The sequence below is a fragment of the Gnatocerus cornutus genome, chromosome 3 (genome assembly GCF_029298725.1).
Source record: "Gnatocerus cornutus isolate USDA-ARS CGAHR chromosome 3, icGnaCorn1.1, whole genome shotgun sequence".
Classification (NCBI taxonomy): domain Eukaryota; kingdom Metazoa; phylum Arthropoda; class Insecta; order Coleoptera; family Tenebrionidae; genus Gnatocerus; species Gnatocerus cornutus.
The window spans coordinates 12,879,960-12,902,975 of NC_142235.1; the positions used below are offsets into that span (position 1 = coordinate 12,879,960).

Genomic DNA, 23,016 nt, shown 5'->3' on the forward strand with positions numbered 1-23,016 from the left:
TTTGAATATTGCTCTATTAACTCTGGTGCAAATCTAAAAAACTCTTGAAAGTTATTTTTGTCTTTGTTGAAAACTCTTAAAAGTAAAAATGGCCAAAATTCTCAGATTAATTCCAAGAATTAATTTTAACGAAAGAAAATTTTGAGAAATGCAATTTTAAATTTTAGTAAAATCATTGTAATTAACACAATTACACTGTAAGATTAAATCGGTGACAAAATTTTATCCTCGGAGATGGACTAAAACTCTGGGACAGTCTGAATTTAATAACTCTGACGTTATATAACTCCAGCTTGTAAGAGAGAAAATTGACTTACAGATGTTATTTAATTACATTCAGGGAAAAACTCCACCACTCGAGAAAACTCTGAGTTCTAACTTAACTCTCAAAATAACTCTTAATTATATGTAAGTTTTTATTCAGGAATCTCAGACACTTGCAAAAAATTTATTTTACAAAAGTTTAGAAGCGCCTAAGTAAGAAATTCTGAGCTCAGATACAGCAAAACGTCGAAAAACTTTTGAGGAACTATGAGCAGTTTCTAATTGTTTTCTGAAAATTGTGAGAATTTTCAAGTTACAGAGAAAATATTGTGAATACTAATAAACTATGAGACGTTCTGAGATCAAATTGTAACATATAAAAAACTCCTCTTTTTAGATAAAATGAAGATGAAGAAATAAAACTCTGAGAGAGTGAAAAGATGTAACAAGTTTTTAAGACAATATTTTTGGATATTGCTCTATTAACTCTGGTGCAAATCTAAAAAACTCTTGAGAGTTAATTTTGCCTTTGTCGAAAATTCTCAGATTAATTCCAAGAGTTAATTTTAACGAAAGAAAATTCTGAGAAATGTAATTATAAGTTTTAGTGAAATCATTGTAATTAACACAATTACACTATAAGATTAAATATGCGTCAAAATTTTATCCTCGGAGGACGAAAACTTTGGGACAGTCGGAATCCAATAACTCTGACGTTAACTCTCGCTTTTAAAAAAGAAATTTGACTTACAGATGTTATTCAAATGTATTCTGAGAAAAGCTCCACCACTCGAAAAAACTCTGAGTTCTAACTTAACTCTCAAAATACTCTTAATTATATGAGCTTTTATTCAGGAATCTGAGAGACTTGCAAAAAACTCTAAGCAGTTTCTTATTGTTCTCTAAAATTTGTAAAAAGTTCCAAGTTGTAGAGAAAATACTCTGAAAAATAATAAACTCTAAGACGTTCTGAGATCAAATTGTTTCACTTAATGTACTATTAACTTTTTAAATACAAAGAAACTCGCAATTTAACAGACTGTTAAGCTTTGAACAAAAAACTCTGAATTTATTTCAAAATTTCGAATTGCTCTCATAAATTCCGAGAAACTAAAAAGATGCAAGTTCAGTCGACAATACTTTTGGATATTGGTCTGTTAACTCTGGTGCAAATCTAAGAAACTCTCAAAAGTAGTACAATTATTTTTAAGAGTTAATTTTAACGTAAGAAAACTCTGAGAAATGCAATTCAAAATTTAGAGAAATGAGTGCAATTAACTCTGAGACAAACTCTATACTGTCACTTGTCACACTCTGAGAAATTCTGAGCATTGGTTAGCTTATTAACTCTGAGAATAATTCGCTTGTAGGGGAGAAAAACTCAGACGCTATTTTAAAGTTAATTACGTTTTAGGAAAAACTCTAAAAGAGTTCAGAACAGAGCTCAGAAACCTGACAACATTTTTGAGTAACTCTGAGCAGTTTCACCTCGCTTTTGACTACAAAAGTACAATTTTTATAAATTTGTCACTTTATGAATCACAAGTTGGTACTATAATGGTATGTATGAATAATATCGGAGCAATGTAAACAACGCTATCAAAACGTGTTTTATTAGTAACATTGATAACACCTGTAAAAAAGTTAAATAAATTCGACAAATTATTCAATTTAAGTCATTGTAACTTTGTACAATTCTGAGAATGCTAAGCGTTCTATTGAATATAATTTTTTTCTTGCTAATATTTTTGGTCCTTGTGGTTGGCTACTTTCGATGGACTTACCAGTACTGGAAAAAAAAGAACGTGTTCTACCTCAAACCTCAAATTCCTTTTGGAAACCTCTCCGATGTCTTGACAGGTAAAGAACACATCACTATTGGTGTTAAAAAACTTTACAATGAAATGAAGAGTCGTGGATGGAAACACGGAGGATTTTTCATGTACGACAAACCAAATTACCTCATCACTGACTTAGACCACGTCCGCAACATCCTCACCAAAGACTTCCAGTTCTTCGCCGATCGAGACTTTTACGTGAATGAAAAGGAACCCATTCAAGCACATCTCGTCTCACTTCGAGGAAGTCGCTGGAAAAACATGAGGATGAAGTTAACACCTACTTTCTCTTCAGGGAAGATGAAGATGATGTTTCATCTTATCACAGAGTGTCAAAAAGACCTCGAGAAGCGAATGGAGAAAGAAAGTAAGATGAAAGAGCCTATTAACATTAAAGAAGTGTCGGCTTGCTTCACCACCAACGTCATCGGATCTTGTATCTTCGGTCTTGAGTGTAAAGCTCTGGAAGATGAAAACTCGGAATTTAGAAAGTGCGGACGAAGGATGTTTAACGTGTCCAAGTACGAGAGTTTGAAGCAGCTCTTCGCGACGATTTACCCACGCTTTGCTTCGTTCTTTCGTGTTTCAATTCAGAAGAAGGATGTTGCTAGCTTCATCATAAGGATGGTGAAAGCAGCCATGGAGTACCGGGAGAAGAACAATTACACGCGCAACGATTTTTTGCAGATGATGATCAATCTGAAGAACTTAACTTTCGACGAGGTGGCGTCTCAGTGTAGCGCTTTCTTTGGTGCTGGTTTTGAAACATCTTCTTCTTTGATGGCTTTTGCTTTATACGAACTCGCCAAGAATCAAGATGTTCAAGACAAGCTAAGAGAGGAAGTTAAGAAAGTTTTGGCAGAGTATGGAAATATGACCTATGAAGCGTTGCAAGACATGAAGTACTTGTCGCAAGTCATCGATGGTAAGTCGTCGAGTGAACTTCAAGTGGCTGTACGCTCGTCTTCCAGAGACTCTAAGAAAGCATCCTCCACTTGGTTTAACCAACCGAAAGTGCGTCAAAGACTACAAAGTTCCCGGTGAAGACGTGGTGGTAAGTCAAGGAACCACCGTCATGGTCTCTATTTTTGGTATCCACCACGACGAAGAGTACTACCCTGATCCTGAAAAATTTGATCCTGAGAGGTTCAGCGAGGAGAAGAAGAAACTGAGACACCACTACGCGTTCTTGCCTTTTGGTGAAGGACCAAGACATTGCATTGGTGAGTTGGTAAAAACTTTTTTTTTTACTGAAAATGGGTTCTCAGGAACGAGATTCGGGTTGCTACAGGCTAAGGTAGGCTTGGTTTCGATCTTGGGGAACTACAAGTTAACTGTGAATAAAAAGACGATGGAACCAATTCAATATAACAAGACTGGATTTATTTTAGCTGTGGAAAATGAGATTTGGCTAGATGCTCAAAAGATCTAATTTGTTCTAAGAATTCTGAAAAGTTTGGGATTTTGTTTTCGTCACAGTAATGTTAGTTGCATAGCCACTGAAATCACATTTTTCTTTTTTCTGTATCCAGGATAATAAAAGCAACGTTTAAACTTGAAGTAATAATCAGATTAATTACATTTATTTACACCGAAGTTAAAACAATATACAGGTGTCCCAGAACTCGTGACTCAGGAAAAAAAGGCTTACGGAGGTAAAAATTCTGAACCAAAATTTGTACATTTAAATAAACAAAATCACGATAAAAAAATAAAAGAGACGAAATTTACAGACAAACAATACATAGTTGAACTGAAAACAGTCACAGGTTCTGATATAAATACAAATAATGTTGGTACTCCTGTTACCTGTCACTCTTGACAAGTAGAGCTACCAACAAATTCCATCTTTCAACGTCCAAATGAATCTGGTTTTAGGCTGAAAAACTATAAAACTAACAAACTAGGTAACTGAAAACCGAGAAAACTGAGAAACTAGGAAATTGAGAAACTGGGAAACTAAGAAATTAGTAAACTGAGAAACAAAAAAGTGTGCAAACTAGTAAACTAAGAAACTAACAAGTAACTAACAAATTAAAAAAGAAGAAAGTAAGAAATTGGAAATGTAGAAGACTGGGAAAGTAGAAATTAAAAAACAAAGAACTGAGACACGGGGAAACTAAGAAACTCAAAAGCAAAGATAATAAAAAAATACAAAATTAAATAACTATAAAACTAAGCAATTAGAAAAATGTGAAACTATGTAACTAAAAAACTGAGAATCAAGAAAACTAAGAAAATATGTAAATGAAAAACTAGAAAATTAAGAAACTAAGAAACTCGAAAATGCGCAATCTCGAATACTGAGAAACAAAAAAACTCAAAAATTAGGAAAAGAGGAAATTAAAAAAATAAAAAACTGAGAAACTAGGAAACAGAAAATGTAGTAAACTGATAAACTAGTAAACTAAAAAACTAAAAAATAATTGAAAAATTGGGAAGCTAAGAAACCATAAAATGGGCAATCTAGAATACTAAGAAACTAAGAAATTAAGAAAATGAGAACTGAGAAAATAAAAACTAAAAAACTGGAAACTTGGAAACTCAAAAAATAGTAAACTGTGCAACTAGTAAATTGGGAAATTAGGAAACTAAAGTACTGGAAAATAATTGAAAAATTTGGCAACAAAGAAACTAGAAAATGCACAAACCGAAATATCGCCTAATAAGAAACTAAGAAATTAAAAAAAAGTAAACTGAAAAACTAGGAAACTGAAAATATAGTAAACTGAAAAACTGAGAAATACTTGAAAAATTAGGAATCTGAGAAACTAAAAAATGGGCAATCTAGAATACTAACAAACTAAAAATTAAGAAATTGAGAACTGAGAAAATAAAAAACTAGAAAATTGGAAACTTAGAAACTGAAAAAATAGTAAACTGTGGAACTAGGAAACTAAAAACTGGAAAATAATTGAAAAATTTAGAAACAAAGAAACTAGAAAATGCACAAACCCAAATACTGCCCAACAATAAAACTGAAAAGATAGAAAGAGAAATGAGAAACTAAGAAATTAAATAAAAGTAAACAGAGAAACTAGGAAACTGAAAATATAGTAAACTGAGAAATAGTTGAAAAATTAGGAATCTGAGAAACTAAAAAATGGGCAATCTAGAATACTAACAAACTAAGAAATTAGAAATTGAGAACTGAAAAAATAAAAAACTAGAAAATTGTAAACTGTGAAACTAGAAAATTGGGAAACTAGGCAACTAAAAAACTGAAAAATTGAAAAATTTGGAAACAACGAAACCACATAGAAAATGCGCAAACTGGAATACTGAAAAACTATCAAAATGAGACTTTAGGAAAATGGGAAAATAAGAAATTAAAAAACTAGCAAACTGAAAAAATTTTAAACGGTGAAACTAGAAGACTGAAAAAATGAGAAAAAATTGTAAACATTAAATAACTATAAATTAAACAAATAGTAAGCAGAGAAATTAAAAAATTATAAGAAATTAAGAAACTAAAAAATGCGCCAAGTAGAATACTAAGAAATTAGAAAAATGTAAACTAAGAAATTGAAAAACTAGATAACTGAGAATGTAAGAAAGTAATAAAAGGAGGAAAATGAAAAACTAAAAAACTTAGTATCTTAAAGACCTAATTCACGAGGAAACTCAGAAACTACAAATTGAAAAATCAGTTTAATCATGGCTCTGATGATGGTAGCATTGCTATCGAAACGCACGTCTGCATTTTTTGACAAAATTTGGTGTTTGGCAATATATTGTAATTTTGATAATTTTTGTCAACACCAAGAATTGATCCAATAATTTTTTTTTGTATGTATTAGTTAATTGTCAATATTGTAAATAAGTACCTATTATATAAATACCACTTTTCTTATAAATACTTACCAACATGTATATATACACATTATTATACTATGATGTATTTTGTATCTTCATACTTCAATTCAAAATGGACGCCTTAAGCCGACGATTTGCTATTTTTAATATTAATCTAATCGTTTTATAACGATTATTAGAATCGTACTGATTTTTACGAAACCATATAACGTTATTGGGGTTTTTACATCTGAAAAACTATGTTTGAAAAACTAAAACTCGAGAAAATGTATAAATTAATGCTTTAAAAATTATGAATGCTAGTTGGCTATAGCTAGGTAGATGTAAACAGGTGGGCAAAATCAAGAAATTGCAAAAAAAAGGCATTTACCAACACTAATATTGTTTCCAAATTTTTAACAGCACTAGGATTGTTAAATGTGCCTTTATACAATCTACTGCAAAAGTGATACTCTTACTCTTTACAATTTAGAATAAAATGAAATATTTAACATTATTTAAAAGTGACATAAGTAAATTGCAAGTTTAATTAATTTCAATTAAACCGGCCTATACTTAGTTACTTACTATTGATCAGAATTAAAAATCGATTGTTCTAAAATTTACTTTTTTAGCAATGAAAGTGAATTGTATAAAGAAAAATGAACGTTAGAATTATCAATAATTTTAAGAAATAAATTAAAATTAAAAATTACATCTATAATTAAAATTAATATTTAATTCCATCAAATGTCAGCAATCAAACTTAAATGCGAGATTAACTTAATTGCAATCAACTCATAGAAGGATCGGGGTCATTGATTAGGAATACAAACATTGATTCTAAATTTCTTTCAATATTTCTCAAACCATGTCGTTTTGTCGACTTAATCTGCATGAGTTGTCGAGTGAGTTGTAAATAAAATTTGGTTGTCTGACGCACCTCTGTACGGAAACTGACCGCTCAGATCTAAAGCAGACCAACCCAAAAATTCTAGGGGTAAAATGTATTGTTGGGTGCAAATTCTGTTCATACTATGGTGCATTATTTTTGGACGCAATTGTACGACCAGAACCGCACCGGACACAAAACTTGCATTTGGTGCCAAAGCTATACGTGACATTAAATCCTGAATATTTTCTTTTATTTTTTTTAATAATTAATTTAATTTTACTAGGTAGAGTTATGATTTATTTTATTTGCTAAATTTTAATTAGAAATTAGAAAAAAAATTATTAAATGTCCTGGTTTGAGATCTCTCGGACTACCTAGAAAATAATTTATGGCAGGGTTCTTTACAGCCTTGAAACCACTGATAAGGTTTGCGGTAATCGTTATTGCAGGGCCATAATAACGAGTCAACTTGGAAAAGTATACACTATCTCCTTCTCATAAAAATGTGAAAAAGCAACACTGTTGTCTCATACTCACACGATTATTTACCTCAAGTGAACCTGCAGTTAGTGTTGTGTTGTTGTGGTAGTTTCTTCCTGTAAAAATGGATAACCTGAATAAACAACAAGTTAAAACTTGGCTGGAAACCGCCCTAAACAACGAAGACTTGGCAACATTTTCGTTTAATTTAACTGGAAATACAGAAAAAGGCAGTGGCTACTGGGGAGACGTGATATTCGTAGATGTGGTGGGCACAAGCAAACAAGGAGTGAAAATAGAATACAGTCTCGTTCTAAAATGTGATAAGTCGAGTGAAGCTGTTAAAAAATTATCCCCAGTTTTCCAAGAACCATTCAAACGTGAAATTTACTTTTATCAAGAAGTTGTTCCCTGTTTCCAACAACTTCAACGGGAACTAAGTATAGGCAACCCGTTCAACAGTTTAGCAAAGTGTTACGGAGTGTACACTGATGCATCCCGAAAAGTTATTATAATGGATAATTTAAAGAGTTTTGGTTATGAAATGTACAACATGAAAAATTCGCTGACTAGAACTCATATTAATTTATTAGTGAGAGAATATGGTAAATTTCACGCAATTTCAGTGGTATTACGAGAACGCCAACCTGAGAAGTTCCAAGACCTAGCGAACAACACGCAAGTGAATATTCTAAGAGGCTTTTTTAAGGAAACTGACTGTGTGACGATTATCAAAAAAACTGCCACCGAGGCATACAATTTGTTGAAAGACGATCTTGAGAAAGAGGTGTTGAGCAAATGGCTTGCCCTCAAAGACGAAATGGATTTTATTTTTTACGAGATGGTTCCTGACGCCCACGATTTGCACGTGTTAACTCACGGAGACTGTTGGAATAACAATTTTATGTTTAAGTACGACGTAAGTGCGAATTCTTCTAAAAACTCACGATGTTTGACAATAATTTCAGGATGATGAGAAGAAAATTATTTCCGATGTAAAAATTCTGGATTGGCAGTTAACCAACGTCTCTTCTCCGGTCCTAGATTTGTCGTATTTTCTCTTTTCTTGTGTAGGTCCACAGGATGTTGCAGATCTAAACACTATGGTGAAAGAGTACTACAGTGCGTTTAGTGAAGCGTTAACTGAAATGGGAAGCACCTTTTCGAAAACGTACTCTTTGGAAACGTTTTTCCAAGAATGGAAAAAATATGCGAAGTTCGGTGTTGCGATGTGTCAATTGTTAGTCAAAGCTGCCTTCATGCAAAAAAGTGATGTGCCTGATATGGTTGAGACTGTCGAAAAAGGTGGCGAGATTAACTCATCCTTTGACTTCGAGATTAACAATACAAATGGATTTAAAAATAGAATGCGGCCCATAATTGAATATGCATTTAAAAATGGTTTAATGTAAATAAATATTTATTATTGTAATAAAAATTACACTAAATTATTTTCAACAATATATTTGACCACAGGTTTTATTCATGATTTCAGAAGTTCCTTATTCCGAATCTCAAAACTGAATATTTCTGCAAAATTTCCCTTTTCTTCTGCTTTGTCTATACCAATCACAGTATCGTCCTCGCGAAGACAAATCTTTAACGTAGGGGAACGCCGGGTAATGGGAGCCATCGGGTAATGGGAGCGATAATAATACAAGGAAATGTAGGCACATTTGCGCGATCGTAAGCACTCGGGCGCTTCCGTCAACCATCGTTAAACTTCGCCCGAAAAACACGAGTCGTTAGCGCCATCCGTTAAGTCACGAAGAAGGGTTGTGTGTTTTTCGCTCCATGCTTATAAAAAACTGCCCATTGCCAGCGCCAAGGTAAACTTCATATATTACCTATAAAAGGTCTCAATTTTAGTGGCGGAAGGTGTATATGAGAGCTGAGTGTATCTGGCAAGTTAGGGGTTTTTATCAAAGTTGGTACTAATTCAGCGTGGGGGGTGTCAAAATAAGTTTGTTTAGGGGAACGCGGAGTAATGGGAGCGGTCGGGTAATGAGAGCGATTGTAATTGAATGATAAGCAGGCACATTTGCGCGAAAGGTAAGCATGAAGTTATATTCTATATTTATTTTTTATTTGTGTTACAAATAAATAGTTCATTGTTAAGTGGGCTCTCATTACCCGCATGGTCGGGTAATGGGAGCGATTGACTTTTTTTTGTAAAATCGTTATTAGACCTTAACCTATGACTGTAATTTATTATATTTGTGATTGAAATAGACCTTAATAATGAATGTTGGAGTTCCTAATTAAAAATTATAACAATGTTAACAAATGTTGTTTTTATCAACATTTTCCCTTAGTAGGCTCTCATTACCCTGGTTTTCCCTAATTAGTTTTAGATTGATCTAATTTTTCCAGCTAACGCTTAAAATATGTGAATAAAAACAAGTGAACACTGATAATTTTAAGCAATAACTGTAAATTTTTGTAGCATGCTTTTGTCTATACTAAATATTAAAAGTTGTTTCAGTTTTGACATTTATGGCAGTGTTTATGCACGTTAGACAACCAAAACATTATTATGAAAGAACTTCTTGCAGACCCAGCGAATTATAAAAAGCTATATCAATTTTCCGAAAATGTTGTTAGCAAACCATTTCTTAGGGGAGAGTGATGAAACGCGAGGGGGTGCACTGACGCTCAAAAAAAAGATGGAAATATTTTTACCATTTTTGAGTGATCCAGGTTTTCAAATGAGTATTAGCAGCGAAGAAGGTGTGCATCATACAACTGTGTGCAAATCAGTTAGTGCTGTATTCATGAAAATATCGGAAAAAGCACATTTGTGGGTGAAATTTTTAACAGGTCGTACCATGGACGAGCAGCAGCAGATATGGATAACAAAGTATCAGTTTCTAAGTGCAAGAATTGGTCATTTTCAACTAATAAACTAAATAAATAAAAGAGATAACTAATAAATGCGGTAGGTCTTCTCATTTCTTTTGAATACCCCATTTCAAGGTCATAATTTGTGAAAATTGTGAAGCTGTACGGCAAATTTGAGAGAATTTATGTATTGAATTGAATCACGAACGAGTCTTTAGTGTTCTCATTTATGTTCAATCCAATACATAATTCCTCTCAAATTTGGCTTTCCAATTTTTACAAATTATAACATTGAAATGCGGTATTCAAAATAAATGAAGAGTAGGTTTTTTTTTCTGTATTCAAACCGGTATCGCTACGATTTTAATCTACGTAAACATCTTTTTACATTGTGTTCTTAAGATGGCAGTTTTAGCTTATGTCGGTTTATTCACAAATGTGTCAAGGTTATGCTACAATTTTCTAGTTTAAGCTGTTCAGTTGTAGCTCAAGCTTATTGACATAAATTACAGCATAGATACGCTAACATTTTATCTTGCGTCACCTTCACTTGCACCAAAAAAAAAATCAATACCGAAAATCGGGGGTAATTGCGTCCAAAAATAATGCACCATCCCATTGCTTATTTCCAAACAGCATCGGAAAACATTTTGAGGGCCTCGCTGGGGCAGGTACAAGTCCGTTCTTGACCGTCCCAGCACATCTGGGTAGTCATAAAATGGTAATTCTTCAATGTTTGCAAAAACCCTGTTCTAAAATTATTTAGATCTTATTTTGCTGTGCTGTGATGGTAAAAGAAGCGTATAAATACGGTGGAGCATTTAAACAGTTTCCACAAAACTTACCGCAAGACCCTATAAACATAATCACCCTCAAAGTGGTGGGTCTTGTCTGATGACTAGAATTAATCCCCAATAAATTACAACTTTTTGTTGATTCAAATTTACTGGAATTGGGAAAAAAATATTTAGAAATAAAGTTTCAGGACATACAGACAAAATATAGTAGATTACTCAACGTGTGAAGTTAAGTTTTGTTTTAATCTAATGTTAACTTGTAATAATAGAGTTGAAGAATGATTAAAATTTAGATTAGCTTAAAAATGCAGTATAAAATTTTTCAAATTTCGCTTAAATTAAATAAAAATATAATTGTCAATTTTGACATGTCAAATCACTTGCTCTCATTGTTTTGTAACTTTTTCACTTACTAGTTAGTAGAAACATAAGTTAATTACTAGTGAAAAAAATGAAAGAAAATTTGAGTTTCTTAGGTCCCAAACAATGACAGAAAATGTATTTTTATGGCAAAGTTAAAAAAAACTATTTTATAGCTAGAGACAAATAATTAAAAAAATTATAAAGTCCGTTTTTTTTTAAAAAACATCACCAACACCACAATTTTCCCCTGCATTACACCCGACAACGTTGTCTAGGGAGATTTTTGGTGAGAAAATATTTGTCAATTTTTTGACATTTCTGAAAATTAGGCATTGTTTCCGTTAAAAACGTGTTTTTTTTACACCCTGTTGGATTGCAAATCAGGATTCAATAGACTCGGCACAGCCTGGACGGCCGTTTTGTGTGATCAAATTGTCAATTAGGCAGCTAACCTATTTGATTTTATGACCAAAAAGTCACCATCGACGATGTTGCGGATTGTAGAGTGCGGTGTTGGTGGTTTTTTAATTAAAAAACGGACTTTACACCCGGTTTACCGAAACAAAATTAAATCCTTAATTTTGATCAAAGATTTTTACAAAACCAAATAACGTTATTAGGGTTTTTACATCTGAAAAACCATTTGAAAAACTAAAACTCGAGAAAATGTATAAATTGAGGCTTCAAAAATTATTAATGCTAGTTGGCCATAATCAGTAAAACATGTAAACAGTTTAGCAAAATTACCAACACTAGTATTGTTGCCAAATTTTTAACAGCACTAGGATTGTTAAATGTGCCTTTATACAATTTCCTGCTAAAGTGATACTGTTACTCTAACAATTTAGAATGAAATGAAATATTTAACATTATGTTAAAGTGACATAAGTAAATTGCAAGTTTAATTTAATTTTCAATTATTGCATTAAACCGGCCTATACTTAGTTACTTACTATTGATCAGAATTAAAAATCAATTGTTCTAAAATTTACTTTTTTAGCAATGAAAGTGAATTATGTGAAGAAAAATGAATTTTAAGAAATAAATTAAAAATTAAAAATTACATCTTTAATTAAAATTAATATTTGATTCCATCATCCATCCATGTCAGCAATGAAACTTAATTAAATGCGTGATTAATTTAATCGCAATCAACTTATAGTGGAAATGAGGTCATTGCTTAAAAATACAAACATTGATTCAAAATTTCTTTCAATGGTCTTCAAATCATGTTGTTTAGTCGACTCAATCTGCATGAGTTTTCAAGTTAGTTGTAAATAAAATATGGTTGTCTGACGCACCCTTGTACAAAAACTGACCGCTCAGATTTCAAGCAGACCAACCCAAAAGTTCTAGGGGTAAAATGTATTGTTGAGTGCATATTATATTCATACCCTGGTGCATTATTTTTGGATGCAATTGTAACTACCACAACACATACACTAAGGAGTGAGTTCTACCTTGTCGTCACTGTTATGTCTCAGGATGAGGAGTGAATAAATAAATGCGTTTCCCTTTTAACATGTATTCTGCACAAATGCCGAATTCATACTGCTTCAAAATGAACTAAAACATTCCGTAAAAACTATACAAAAACTCTTCACTGATCTGAGACGCAGGTACACAAAACTAGGATACTGAGAAACTAAGAAGCTCTAAGCCAACGAAATTGAGAAACTAGAAAACTGAAAAATTACGACATTGTGAAACTAAAACACTAAGAAACTAGAAAATTGGGAAACAAAAATACGGCAAAACTAAATTTTTCGAAAAGTTTTATTTTGGTAATACAGAATTTGAATTAAACGTGTTGAAAGTTGAAAACATCAAAAGCGGTGGTGAAGAAAAGTGAAACTTTATCTCTTCTTGGACTAAATGAGTTCTCCAGTGGGAGTTATAGTCAACTGATTAATCTAAAATTCAAAATTTAAAAAAAGTCAAATTGTAAGATAGTCATACATGAACTCTCTCCGGAGTGGACAAAATGTACCCAATCGCTTCCGCTATGTCTTCCGGTTCTAACAGAGGCATAGTCTTGATTACATCAATCCGTTCTTTGGTCAAATTCGGGTTCAATGTAGTCATCTCGCTGACGACAAACCCCGGAGCCAAATTCTAAAACAAATCTCTGACTGTTTCTGACTACAAACCTTTAATCTCACCGTAACTCTAATCTTCAGTCCCAGTGTTACCAACTCTCTCCTGAGTGTCTCCGCCAGGGCCGTAACGGCGTGTTTTGTCCCCGCGTAAACATTGAGCTCCGACAAAATGGGCACTCTTAACCCAGCCACGCTGTTAATATGAATAATGTGCCCATTAATCCCATTGTCTTTCATTACTTGGACAGCCTCTCTGGTGGCTATGCACAATCCGAAGATGTTAACTTCGATGGTTTTCTTCCACTCGTCACCGTCGCCGTTCCATAGATCATTCGCCGCGATCACTCCGGCGTTATTGATGAGGATGTGGACATGCCCGAGGTTTCTTGCAATCCACTCGAAGGCGTTGATAACATCTTCTTCTTTGCGGATGTCGACTTTAACACCGTAGAGTTTCCCGGGCTTGTCTGCGAGCTCTTGGGCTTTTTCTTCGATGAGCTCCACGCGGCGGGCTAAACCCACAACCTAGAAAATAATGAGAGAATTCGGAAGTGCATTTTTGGGCCTTACAATGAGTCCTTTGTCCACCAGGAATTCTGACACTGCAGCACCGATTCCAGAACTAGCGCCTGTAACAACGGCGATTTTGCCCACCCAGCGGTCAAAAGAAAGAGACATTTTTTGGGATGTTGGGTCAAGGGGGTTATAGCGACGACTGGTATCGATATGAGGAGTATTGATTTGTAATTTATTTTGTTAAATTAGTACTTAGTTACTGTGAGGGAGTATCGGAAATCGATACGCTTACCTTGACACTTTTAAGACGATTTCTTGGCTTTTTGAGAACTCGGAGGATCAGATGCTCAGGCTCTGAGTCGCTCAGTTTTGTTGCAGTTTATTGATTATATTATTAGTTTCTAGTTTCGCAGATTTTCAGTTTCAGAGTTTCTCTAGTTTTTTGTTACTCGGTTTTTCAGCTTTCTTATTTAATTAATTTCTCAGTTTGGCAGTTTTTGAGTTTCTCAGATTTCGTATTCTTTAATTTGTTATGTTTTTTTATTATCCGCTACCTATTACTACTGTATATTTTATATTCATTGTATTTTTAATTATGTTTTTTTCTGTTATTGTTCGTGTAATTATTACTAATTTTTTGGATTTAGCTTTTTGCTAATAAACTTTCATTCATTTATTTTTCTTGTTTTTTGAAATTTACGATTTCTTATAACTCCAGTTGATTAATTTTACAATTTTACAGCTTTTCAAATTGGCTGGACATTAATTTTGAACAATTTTTTCTTACATTTTATTTTCTCAGTTTATTAACTTCCTTATTTCTTGTTTCATTATTTTTTCGATTTCTTAGTTTTTTACTTTCTTGGTTTTTTTCCTTCTTAGATTTTCATTTAACGATTGTCTTCAACTCTAAGTCTGATGTTTTCAATCTTGAATTTTTTGTTCTGTTAAAAAAATAGGTTAGTTCTTTTGTTTATAGAATTTTTAGTTTTTTATTTTATTAGTTTTTAATTTTCTATGTCATGTTAATAGTTTCTATTTGGTTTTTTAGTTTCGCAGTTTTTGAACGTTTTGAATTTTTATTTTCTCAATTTACTAATTCAGGAAACTTAGAAACTAAGAAAACTAAAAAAACTGAGAAACTTTGAAACTAAGAAATAAAGAATCTAAATAATTTGGAAACTAATAAACTGAGAAAATAATAAGCTGAGAGGCTAAAAATATTAGAAACTGAAAAACGAGGAATCTGAGAAACAAAAATTCGAAAAAATTAGGAAAGCGAGAAACGAAGAAAGTGAGAAATTAATAACCTGGAAAACAAAAAATCTGAAAAATTGAAAAATTGAGAATCAAGAAAATAAAGATATTACGAAATTGAGAAACTGAGAATCTAGGAATAAAAAAAGCAAAAAAACTTTAAAACTAGGAAACTGAGAAACTAAGAATCTAATAAGAAATAAATAAACTAGGAAACATGGAAACAAAGAAAGTGAGAAATTAGAAAACTGAGAATCTAGAAATTAAAAAATAGAAAATTCAAGTTACTTGGAAACTAGAAATAAAAAAAAAATAAACTAAGAAACTAGTAGGTAAACTAAAAAAACAAAAATTTTGAAAAACAGGAAACTTAAATACTAAGAGACTAGAAAATTAAAAAACCACAAAACTGAGAATCTAAAAATCTGAGAAATTACAAAATTGAAGCACTAGAAAATTAAAACACTACGAAACTAAGAAACTTAGAAACAGAAAATCTAAAGTAACTTGAAAACTAGTAATCTGATAAAACTAGTAAACTGAAAAACAAAGAAACTAGAAAACGGGGAAACTAAAAAACTGGAAATCCAGGAAAATGAGAAACTTCGGATACTGCGAAACTACGAAATTGAAAAACTACAAAAATAACAAGCTAAAAATCTACGAAACTACAAAACAGAAACTAATAAAGTGGAATACTAGAAAACTGAGAAACTAGAAAATTAAAAAACTACGAAAGTAAGAAACAGAGAATATAATTGTAACTAACGGAGAAACAAAAAAACTGAGAAACTAGGATACTGTAAAACTAAAAAACTGATGAACTGAAAACCTGGAAAAGTAGGAAACTGAGAAATTAGAAAATCGAGAAATTAGTATACTGAGAAACTTTGTTGTAAACTGAAACACTAGGAAACTAGATAGAACAATAAAAAACTGAAAAAACAAAGAAACTGTGAAACTAAGCAACAGAGAATCTATGGAATTGAAAAACTAAGAAATTTTGAAAGTAGCAACAGTATAAAAGTACAAAACTGGAAATCTAGAAGACTAGAAAATTAAAGAACTACAAGCCTGATAAACTAGAAAACTGAGAATTGAAGCAACTCGGAACTGAGAAGCTAGAAAAGTTAGAAACAAAGAAATTGGGAAAGTAGAAAACTATGAAAATAGTAGATTAAAAAAATTAGGAATCTGACAAACGAAAAAACTATAAAAATACTAAAAAAAAACTAAAAATAGAGAAACTAAAAAACTTATATACCAGGTAAAAAAGATATTTGGAAACTGAGAAAATAAAAAACTAAAAAATTAAGAAACTGAAAAAATTCAAAAACTAAGTGTTCAGTAATTTTTATGAATTTGAACAGAAACAAGCTCTTATCGTTCCATGACCTTTCTTCATTATAATTATAATATCCTTATCTAAACTGACGTAATCTTTAATTGCTGATAAGAACAAAACTACTTAAATAACAAATACTTAGTACAACTGCGATAGTGAAATGTTTCTAATTTTCATACTTTGCATAACCGCACTCGCCTACTTCTGGTTTTTTAATTATTGGAAGAGACACAACATCCCAACTTTGCAAGAACATTTCTCAACATCCCGCGAACATTTGGGCATCAAACTCAAACATGTTTACAATATATCCAAAGCGAGGGGTTGGTACTACTGTGGTGTTTTTTTACAACTATCCCCAATTTTTATTCCTACCAACCTAAATCTAGTGAAGAACATCATGACCAAAGACTTTGAACATTTTCCTCATCGTGGGTACTACTACAATGAAAATGATCCTCTTAGTTGTCACATCTTTAACACCAGTGACGAAGAATGGAAGAGGATGCGAGGGAACCTCAACCAACTCTTTACTGCGAATAAGTTGAAGTTGATGTTTCCTTTGATGTTACACTGCCTGGACAAAGTTAAAGTTGAAGACGTCGTTGATATCAAGAAACTGGCAGAAAGTTTCGTCCGCGACGTCATTGAAAGTTGTGCTTTCGGCTTAGAGTGGTACGAAGAAGGAGAGTCTCTGTTTGAACACTTCGGCAGAAAAATCTTTAAAAGGTCAAGAAGCCGCCGCATCAAAGGGTTCATTGTTGATAATTTCCCAACATTGGGGAAGTTTTTCGGAATTGTTTTAGTACCACAAGACGCCTCGGAGTTCTTTTTGGAGGTGGTGAAACGAGCTGTTAAGCAAAGAAGAGAAAAAACAGTCTTCCGCCATGATTTTCTTCAATTCTTAGCAACGGTGAAGAATGACGATGGCACACTACTAAAAATCGAAGAAATAGCAGCTCAATGCTTCATTTTCTTCTTGGCAGGGATGTCGACATCACCGTCGGCAATCTCTTTCGCTCTGTACGAACTCAGTAAAAACCAAGAGATCCAAGACAGAGTCAGAAAAGAGGTTGGGAGGCACACAAGTATCAACTATGATACTCTACAAGAAATGAAGTTCTTAGACAAAGTTCTTGATGGTACTACTTCAGCTGCCGAAGCTCTAAGTCAAAGTTTTTGTTGCAGAAACTTTAAGAAAGTACCCACCGGCTGCTTATCTAAACCGGAAGTGTGAGAAGGACTACAAGATTGGTACCATCACCGTCAAAAAGAACACTAAAATTGTTATACCAATTCTTGGGATTCATCACGATGAGGAGTTTTACCCAGATCCTGAGACTTTTGATCCTGACAGGACTCCCAGAGAAAGTTTTGCGTTTCTGCCCTTTGGAGCGGGTCCTCGTGTTTGTATTGGTAAAATTTTAATGTTTTTAGTGTTGTATACATGATTTTTTCTAGGGATGCGTTTTGGGCAGTTGCAGGTAAAGATGATTTTGGCGTTTTTGGTGAGAAGGTTTAAATTTACAGTAAATGGAAGGACGAAGGAGCCTTTGAGGATGAGACCGGAGATGTTGGTGCTGACACCGAAAGATGGAATTTGGTTGAATGCTGCCGAAATTAAAAATTGAATTTGTAAGTGCAAATAAAGTCGTACAAAAGAACAGCAAAAATCAGAAGTTTTCTCCAACGGGTGTTACAATAAGCTCCTCAACCTAGAAAAACAAAGTTAACATCAAAAGAAAGAGACTGAAGACGTACCAAAAGGTCCTCAGGAGTGGACAGAATGTAACCAACAGCTTCCGCAATATCTTCACTCTTTAAAATTGGCGATGCTTTTACCGCCTGTTGACGATGTTCACTAAATTCAGTGTTAAAAGTTGTCATCTCACTAACGACAAGTCCAGGACTTAAACTCTGAAGACAATGTTAGTAAATTTGACATTATAAACTTACAGTGACTTTAATCTTCGACTTGGTAGCAACCAGTTCGTGTCTTAGCGTCTCTGCCAAAGCAGTCACTGCGTGTTTGCTAGCAGTGTACACGTTAAATCCAGGAAAATTAACAATTTTATGACCACAAACGCTGTTAATGTGGATAATCTGACCGTTGACCCCACTCGCTGTCATTCTCTTCACCGCTTCTCTTGTTGCTATACACAGTCCTAAGACATTGACATCGAAAGTTTTCCTCCAAGCTTCTGCATCTCCGTTAGACAATAGATTGTCTTTGGCAACGCCAGCATTGTTAATAAGAATGTGGACTTGCCCGAAATTATCGTCAATCCATTTGAAAGCGTTGACGATGTCTTCTTCCTTGCTGATATCAGTTTTGACAGCGAAGAGTTTGCCTGGCTTTTCTGACAATTGTTTGGATTGTTCTTCGATTCTTTTGGAGCGTCTTGCCAAACCAGCAACCTGAAAAAAGTTAATTTTGTCTTGATATGGGGTTTTGTTGTCTTACGATTAGTCCTTTTTCGACGAGGTGTTTAGCGATGGATTCGCCGATTCCAGAACTTGCTCCTGTCACGACAGCGACTTTGCCAATCCATCTGTCCCATGAAAGTACCATTTTAGAGTTTTGTTAAAGTTCTATGTTTATAGTCTATAAGTTGTAGTTTCTATGTAGTTTAGGTCTTTTTAGGTTTTTAGTTTAGGTTTGTCGTGTTTGAAATCGGCGCACGAACAATGTAAAAACTGCAAGCAATTTAGTGCCAAATGGATTTTATCTACGATTGACTTAATGATCGGCTATTATGTCATTTGTTTTAGTCTAGAAAGAAATGGTTCTATGATTTCTTGATTTTTCGCTTTTTTATAGTTTGAGAGTTTTAGAGTTTCATATAATCACAGTTTTATAATTTTACAATTTTATAGTTCCATAGATTCAGAGTTTCGTTGTTTTTCGTTTCATAGTTTTAGAAATTCAATTTTAATTATTCTGCTTTACAGTTTGACAAATTCTATATTTTTCTTTGTTTCTGTGTTTTCGATCTTGTTAGTTTTTTATTTGTCAATTTCTTTATTGTTGGTGTATCAGTTACCCAATTTTGCAATTTTTAGGTACTTTTAATGTATTAAATTACTAGTTTACTCTGTTTTTCCAGTGCTCAGCTTAAGGTTTATTTGATAGTTTAGCTGTTTCTTAGTTGAGCCTGTTTATTTTTTGCTTATTCAAGTATTTTGTTTATTTATATTTCTAAAAAATTAATAAACTGAGTAAACTGAATTAAACTAGGAAATTGAAACGAAAACTAGGAAGCTAATAAATTGTTGCGCAAGAAATTGAAAAATGAGGAAATTTAGAAACCATAAAACTGAGAAACTAGAAACTTGAAAAACTAGATAAGTAAAGATCTGAGAAACTAAAACATTAAGAAATGATAAAACAAAAATAAAAAAAACTGAGAATTTAAGCAACTGAAAAATTTGATAACAAAGCTAGTAAGAGAGTAAAAATCTGAGAAAAAGTATAAACAACTGGAAAATTAAGAAACTACGAAACTAAGAAATTAGTAAATTTAGAAACAAGAAAACTAAAAAAGTAGGAAATTCGCAAACTAGTAAACTAAGAAACAAGAGTACAACTGAGTTATTATAGAAATTAAAAACTAAGAAATTGGAAAAACAAATAAAACTGAGCAAGTGGCAAATTGAAAAAATAAGAAACCAAGAAACTAGAAGAACTGAGTATCTAAACACTAGAAAACTGAGAAGCTAAAAAACTAAAAAACTAGGAAATTGAATACTAGGAATTAAGAGTTTTACAGTTGCAGTTTTAGAGTTCTAGAGTTTTAAATTCACAGTTTCAAGATTTTAGTTTCACCGTTTCATAACATAATTTCATAGATTTATAGTTTCATAGTTTTATAGCTTTATAGTTTCATAGTTTCATGGTTTCATAGTTTTATAGTTTCGTAGTTTCGTAGTTTCATAGTTTCGTAGTTTTGTAGTTTTATAGTTTTATAGATTAATAGTGTTATAGTTTTGAAGATTAACAGTTTTATAATTTTACAGTTTTACTGTTTCATAGTTTTATAGATTCATTGTTTCATAGTGTCATAGTTTCATAGTTTTATAGTTTCATAATTTCATAATTTCATAGTTTCATAGTTTCATAGTTTCATAGTTTCATAAATTTATAGCTTTATAGTTTCATAGTTTTATGGTTTTCTGGTTTCGTAGTTTCGTAATTTCGTAGTTTTGTAGTTTTGTAGTTTCATAGTTTTATAGATTAATAGTGTTATAGTTTTGAAGATTGATAGTTTTATATTTTTACAGTTTCACTTTATCATAGTTTCACCGTTTTACAGTATCCTAGTTTCACAGCTTCATAGTTTCATAGTTTTAGTTTTATAGTTTTAGAGTTTCATAGTTTCATAGTTTTATAGCTTTATAGTTTTATAGTTTAATTGTTTTATGGTTTCATAGTTTTATAGTTTCGTAATTTCGTAGTTTCATAGTTTCGTAGTTTTGTAGTTTTATAGTTTTATATATTAATAGTGTTATAGTTTTGAAGATTAATAGTTTTATAATTTTACAGTTTCACTGTTTCATAGTTTCACCGTTTTACAGTATCATAGTTTCATAGTTTTATAGTTTTATAATTTCATAGTTTCATAGTTTCATAGTTTCATAGTTTCATAAATTCATAGTTTCATGGTTTCATAGTTTTCTGGTTTCGTAGTTTCGTAATTTCGTAGTTTTGTAGTTTTGTAGTTTCATAGTTTTATAGATTAATAGTGTTATAGTTTTGAAGATTGATAGTTTTATATTTTTACAGTTTCACTTTTTCATAGTTTCACCGTCTTACAGTATCATAGTTTCACAGCTTCATAGTTTCATAGTTTTAGTTTTATAGTTTTAGAGTTTCATAGTTTCATAGTTTCATAGTTTCATAGTTTCATAGTTTCATAGTTTCATAGTTTTATAGTTTCATAGTTTTATAATTTCATAGTTTTAGTTTCATAGTTTTACAGTTTCATAATTTCATAGTTTCATAGTTCTATAGTTTTATAGTTTAAAAGTTTTATAATTTCATATTTTCATAGTTTCAAAGTTTCTTAGTTTTATAGTTTTATAATTTCATAATTTCATAGTTTCATAGTTTCACCGTTTAACAGTAACATAATTTCATAGTTTCACAGCTTCATAATTTTAATTTCATAATTTTATAGTTTCATAGTTTCATAGTTTCATAGTTTCATATTTTTATAGTTTCAAAGTTTTATAGTTTTATAGTTTCATTGTTTCATAGTTTCATAGTTTCACCGTTTAACAGTAATATAATTTTATAGTTTCACAGCTTCATAGTTTTAGTTTTAGAGTTTTACAGTTTCATAGTTTCAAAGTTTCAAAGTTTCAAAGTTTCAAAGTTTTATAGTTTCATAGTTTTATAGTTTTGTAGCTTTTCAGTTTCGCATTTTCGTAGTTTTAGAGATTCGTTTTTCATTTTTTGTTTTCTAGTTTTTTTAATTTTTCAGTTTTTTGCTTTATTAGTCTTTCTGTTTTTGTAAAATATCAAGAAATCAAAGAACATTTAAACAGTTTTAAAATAATTAAACTCAAAAATAAATAGAAATATTTTGATCAGAACCTAAAACACTGAAAAACTCAGTCATATTAAAGAAAAACTTAAAGAAAACTGAGCAATTAAAGTCAGAATCTGAAAAGATAATTAGTTAAGAAAATATAAAACAAAGAAACAAAAAACCGGTAAAATAATATTAAGAAAATTAAAAATAGAACTAAAAAAATCTGAAAAAATAGTGAAAATCTGAATAAAAAATAGTGAAAAATTAAAATTACAAGGGTAAGCCTAAAAAATAGTACATTAAACAAATGACTTAACTGCGAGTTAAAAATATTAAATAAACTTAAAGTCTAGAATCTAATAAGCTACAAAAAAAGAGACTGATAAAATAACAAACAGACAATAAATTGTACAAAAATAAAGACAATGAAAATTTCCCATAAATGTACATCCGTAAATCAAGAGATAACATTACAAAGCAAAATACAAATTAGACGATAATCATTCTAAACACGTTAATTGATGATGTAATTTTCAAATCCTGCAAGTCACGAGAAAATTAAAGAAACTTTTATACTAAATAAGTTTTCGTGGCAAAATTTAAAACGCATTTCCGGAAATAATGATTGCATTATCAGTTGAGGTCGGTATTTATTTCGAGCGATTCCAAACATGCAACCGAACCGATAAAAATACCAACAAATTGTGCAATTGCAGAAATGCATTCCTTATGTCCTTGATGATGACCGCAGTGTCATATAATTACTAATTACAAATTACAATTAACTTGTAAACAACAATCAAATGAGCTCCTGACTCAACTCGGAAGTCAACAGGACAATAAAATGTCCTGAATTTGTAAAGTCATTCTTTTGACCTCAAAACACTATCTAAAACAATTTCACTAGGAAAAATGTCTCTTGCAGGACGTAAATCAAAAAGAAACGCAGATAACCATAAAATCGCAAGGTTAGACCTTATTTATAAAACCAA

The 23,016-nt window shown here is 31.8% G+C and overlaps 5 protein-coding genes across 6 annotated transcripts; 3 read left to right on the forward strand and 2 right to left on the reverse strand.

Annotated features, from left to right (window-relative positions):
* Positions 1-1,830: 1,830 nt before the first annotated feature.
* LOC148177086 (putative cytochrome P450 6a14) lies at positions 1,831-3,534 on the forward strand. Of its 2 annotated transcripts, XM_088032943.1 has the most exons (4): positions 1,831-1,850; positions 1,976-3,027; positions 3,074-3,325; positions 3,371-3,534. In XM_088032943.1, the coding sequence occupies exons 1-4, from the start codon at positions 1,831-1,833 to the stop codon at positions 3,532-3,534; spliced, it is 1,488 nt and encodes a 495-aa protein (XP_087889069.1). The 2 variants fall into 2 exon arrangements, with proteins under 2 accessions (XP_087889069.1, XP_087889068.1); XM_088032942.1 differs by lacking the exon at positions 1,831-1,850 and having other exon boundaries at positions 1,968-3,027.
* A 3,764-nt stretch (positions 3,535-7,298) lies between these two features.
* On the forward strand, positions 7,299-8,684 carry LOC148177087 (uncharacterized). Its single transcript, XM_088033256.1, has 2 exons — positions 7,299-8,191; positions 8,241-8,684. The coding sequence occupies exons 1-2, from the start codon at positions 7,397-7,399 to the stop codon at positions 8,682-8,684; spliced, it is 1,239 nt and encodes a 412-aa protein (XP_087889382.1). The 5' UTR covers positions 7,299-7,396.
* Positions 8,685-13,031: 4,347 nt separating this feature from the next.
* On the reverse strand, positions 13,032-14,096 carry LOC148177088 (farnesol dehydrogenase-like). The gene is made up of 4 exons (XM_088032361.1): positions 13,943-14,096; positions 13,436-13,897; positions 13,233-13,388; positions 13,032-13,186 (listed from the first exon to the last, which is right to left on the reverse strand). Exons 1-4 carry the CDS (start codon positions 14,048-14,050, stop codon positions 13,145-13,147), a joined length of 768 nt encoding a protein of 255 aa, XP_087888487.1. The 5' UTR covers positions 14,051-14,096; the 3' UTR covers positions 13,032-13,144.
* A 2,554-nt stretch (positions 14,097-16,650) lies between these two features.
* LOC148177089 (cytochrome P450 6A1-like) lies at positions 16,651-18,121 on the forward strand. Its single transcript, XM_088033257.1, has 3 exons — positions 16,651-17,632; positions 17,679-17,906; positions 17,952-18,121. The coding sequence occupies exons 1-3, from the start codon at positions 16,651-16,653 to the stop codon at positions 18,119-18,121; spliced, it is 1,380 nt and encodes a 459-aa protein (XP_087889383.1).
* A 42-nt stretch (positions 18,122-18,163) lies between these two features.
* On the reverse strand, positions 18,164-19,062 carry LOC148177090 (farnesol dehydrogenase-like). Its single transcript, XM_088032066.1, has 4 exons — positions 18,955-19,062; positions 18,447-18,908; positions 18,252-18,407; positions 18,164-18,205 (listed from the first exon to the last, which is right to left on the reverse strand). The coding sequence occupies exons 1-4, from the start codon at positions 19,060-19,062 to the stop codon at positions 18,164-18,166; spliced, it is 768 nt and encodes a 255-aa protein (XP_087888192.1).
* Positions 19,063-23,016: the final 3,954 nt, after the last annotated feature.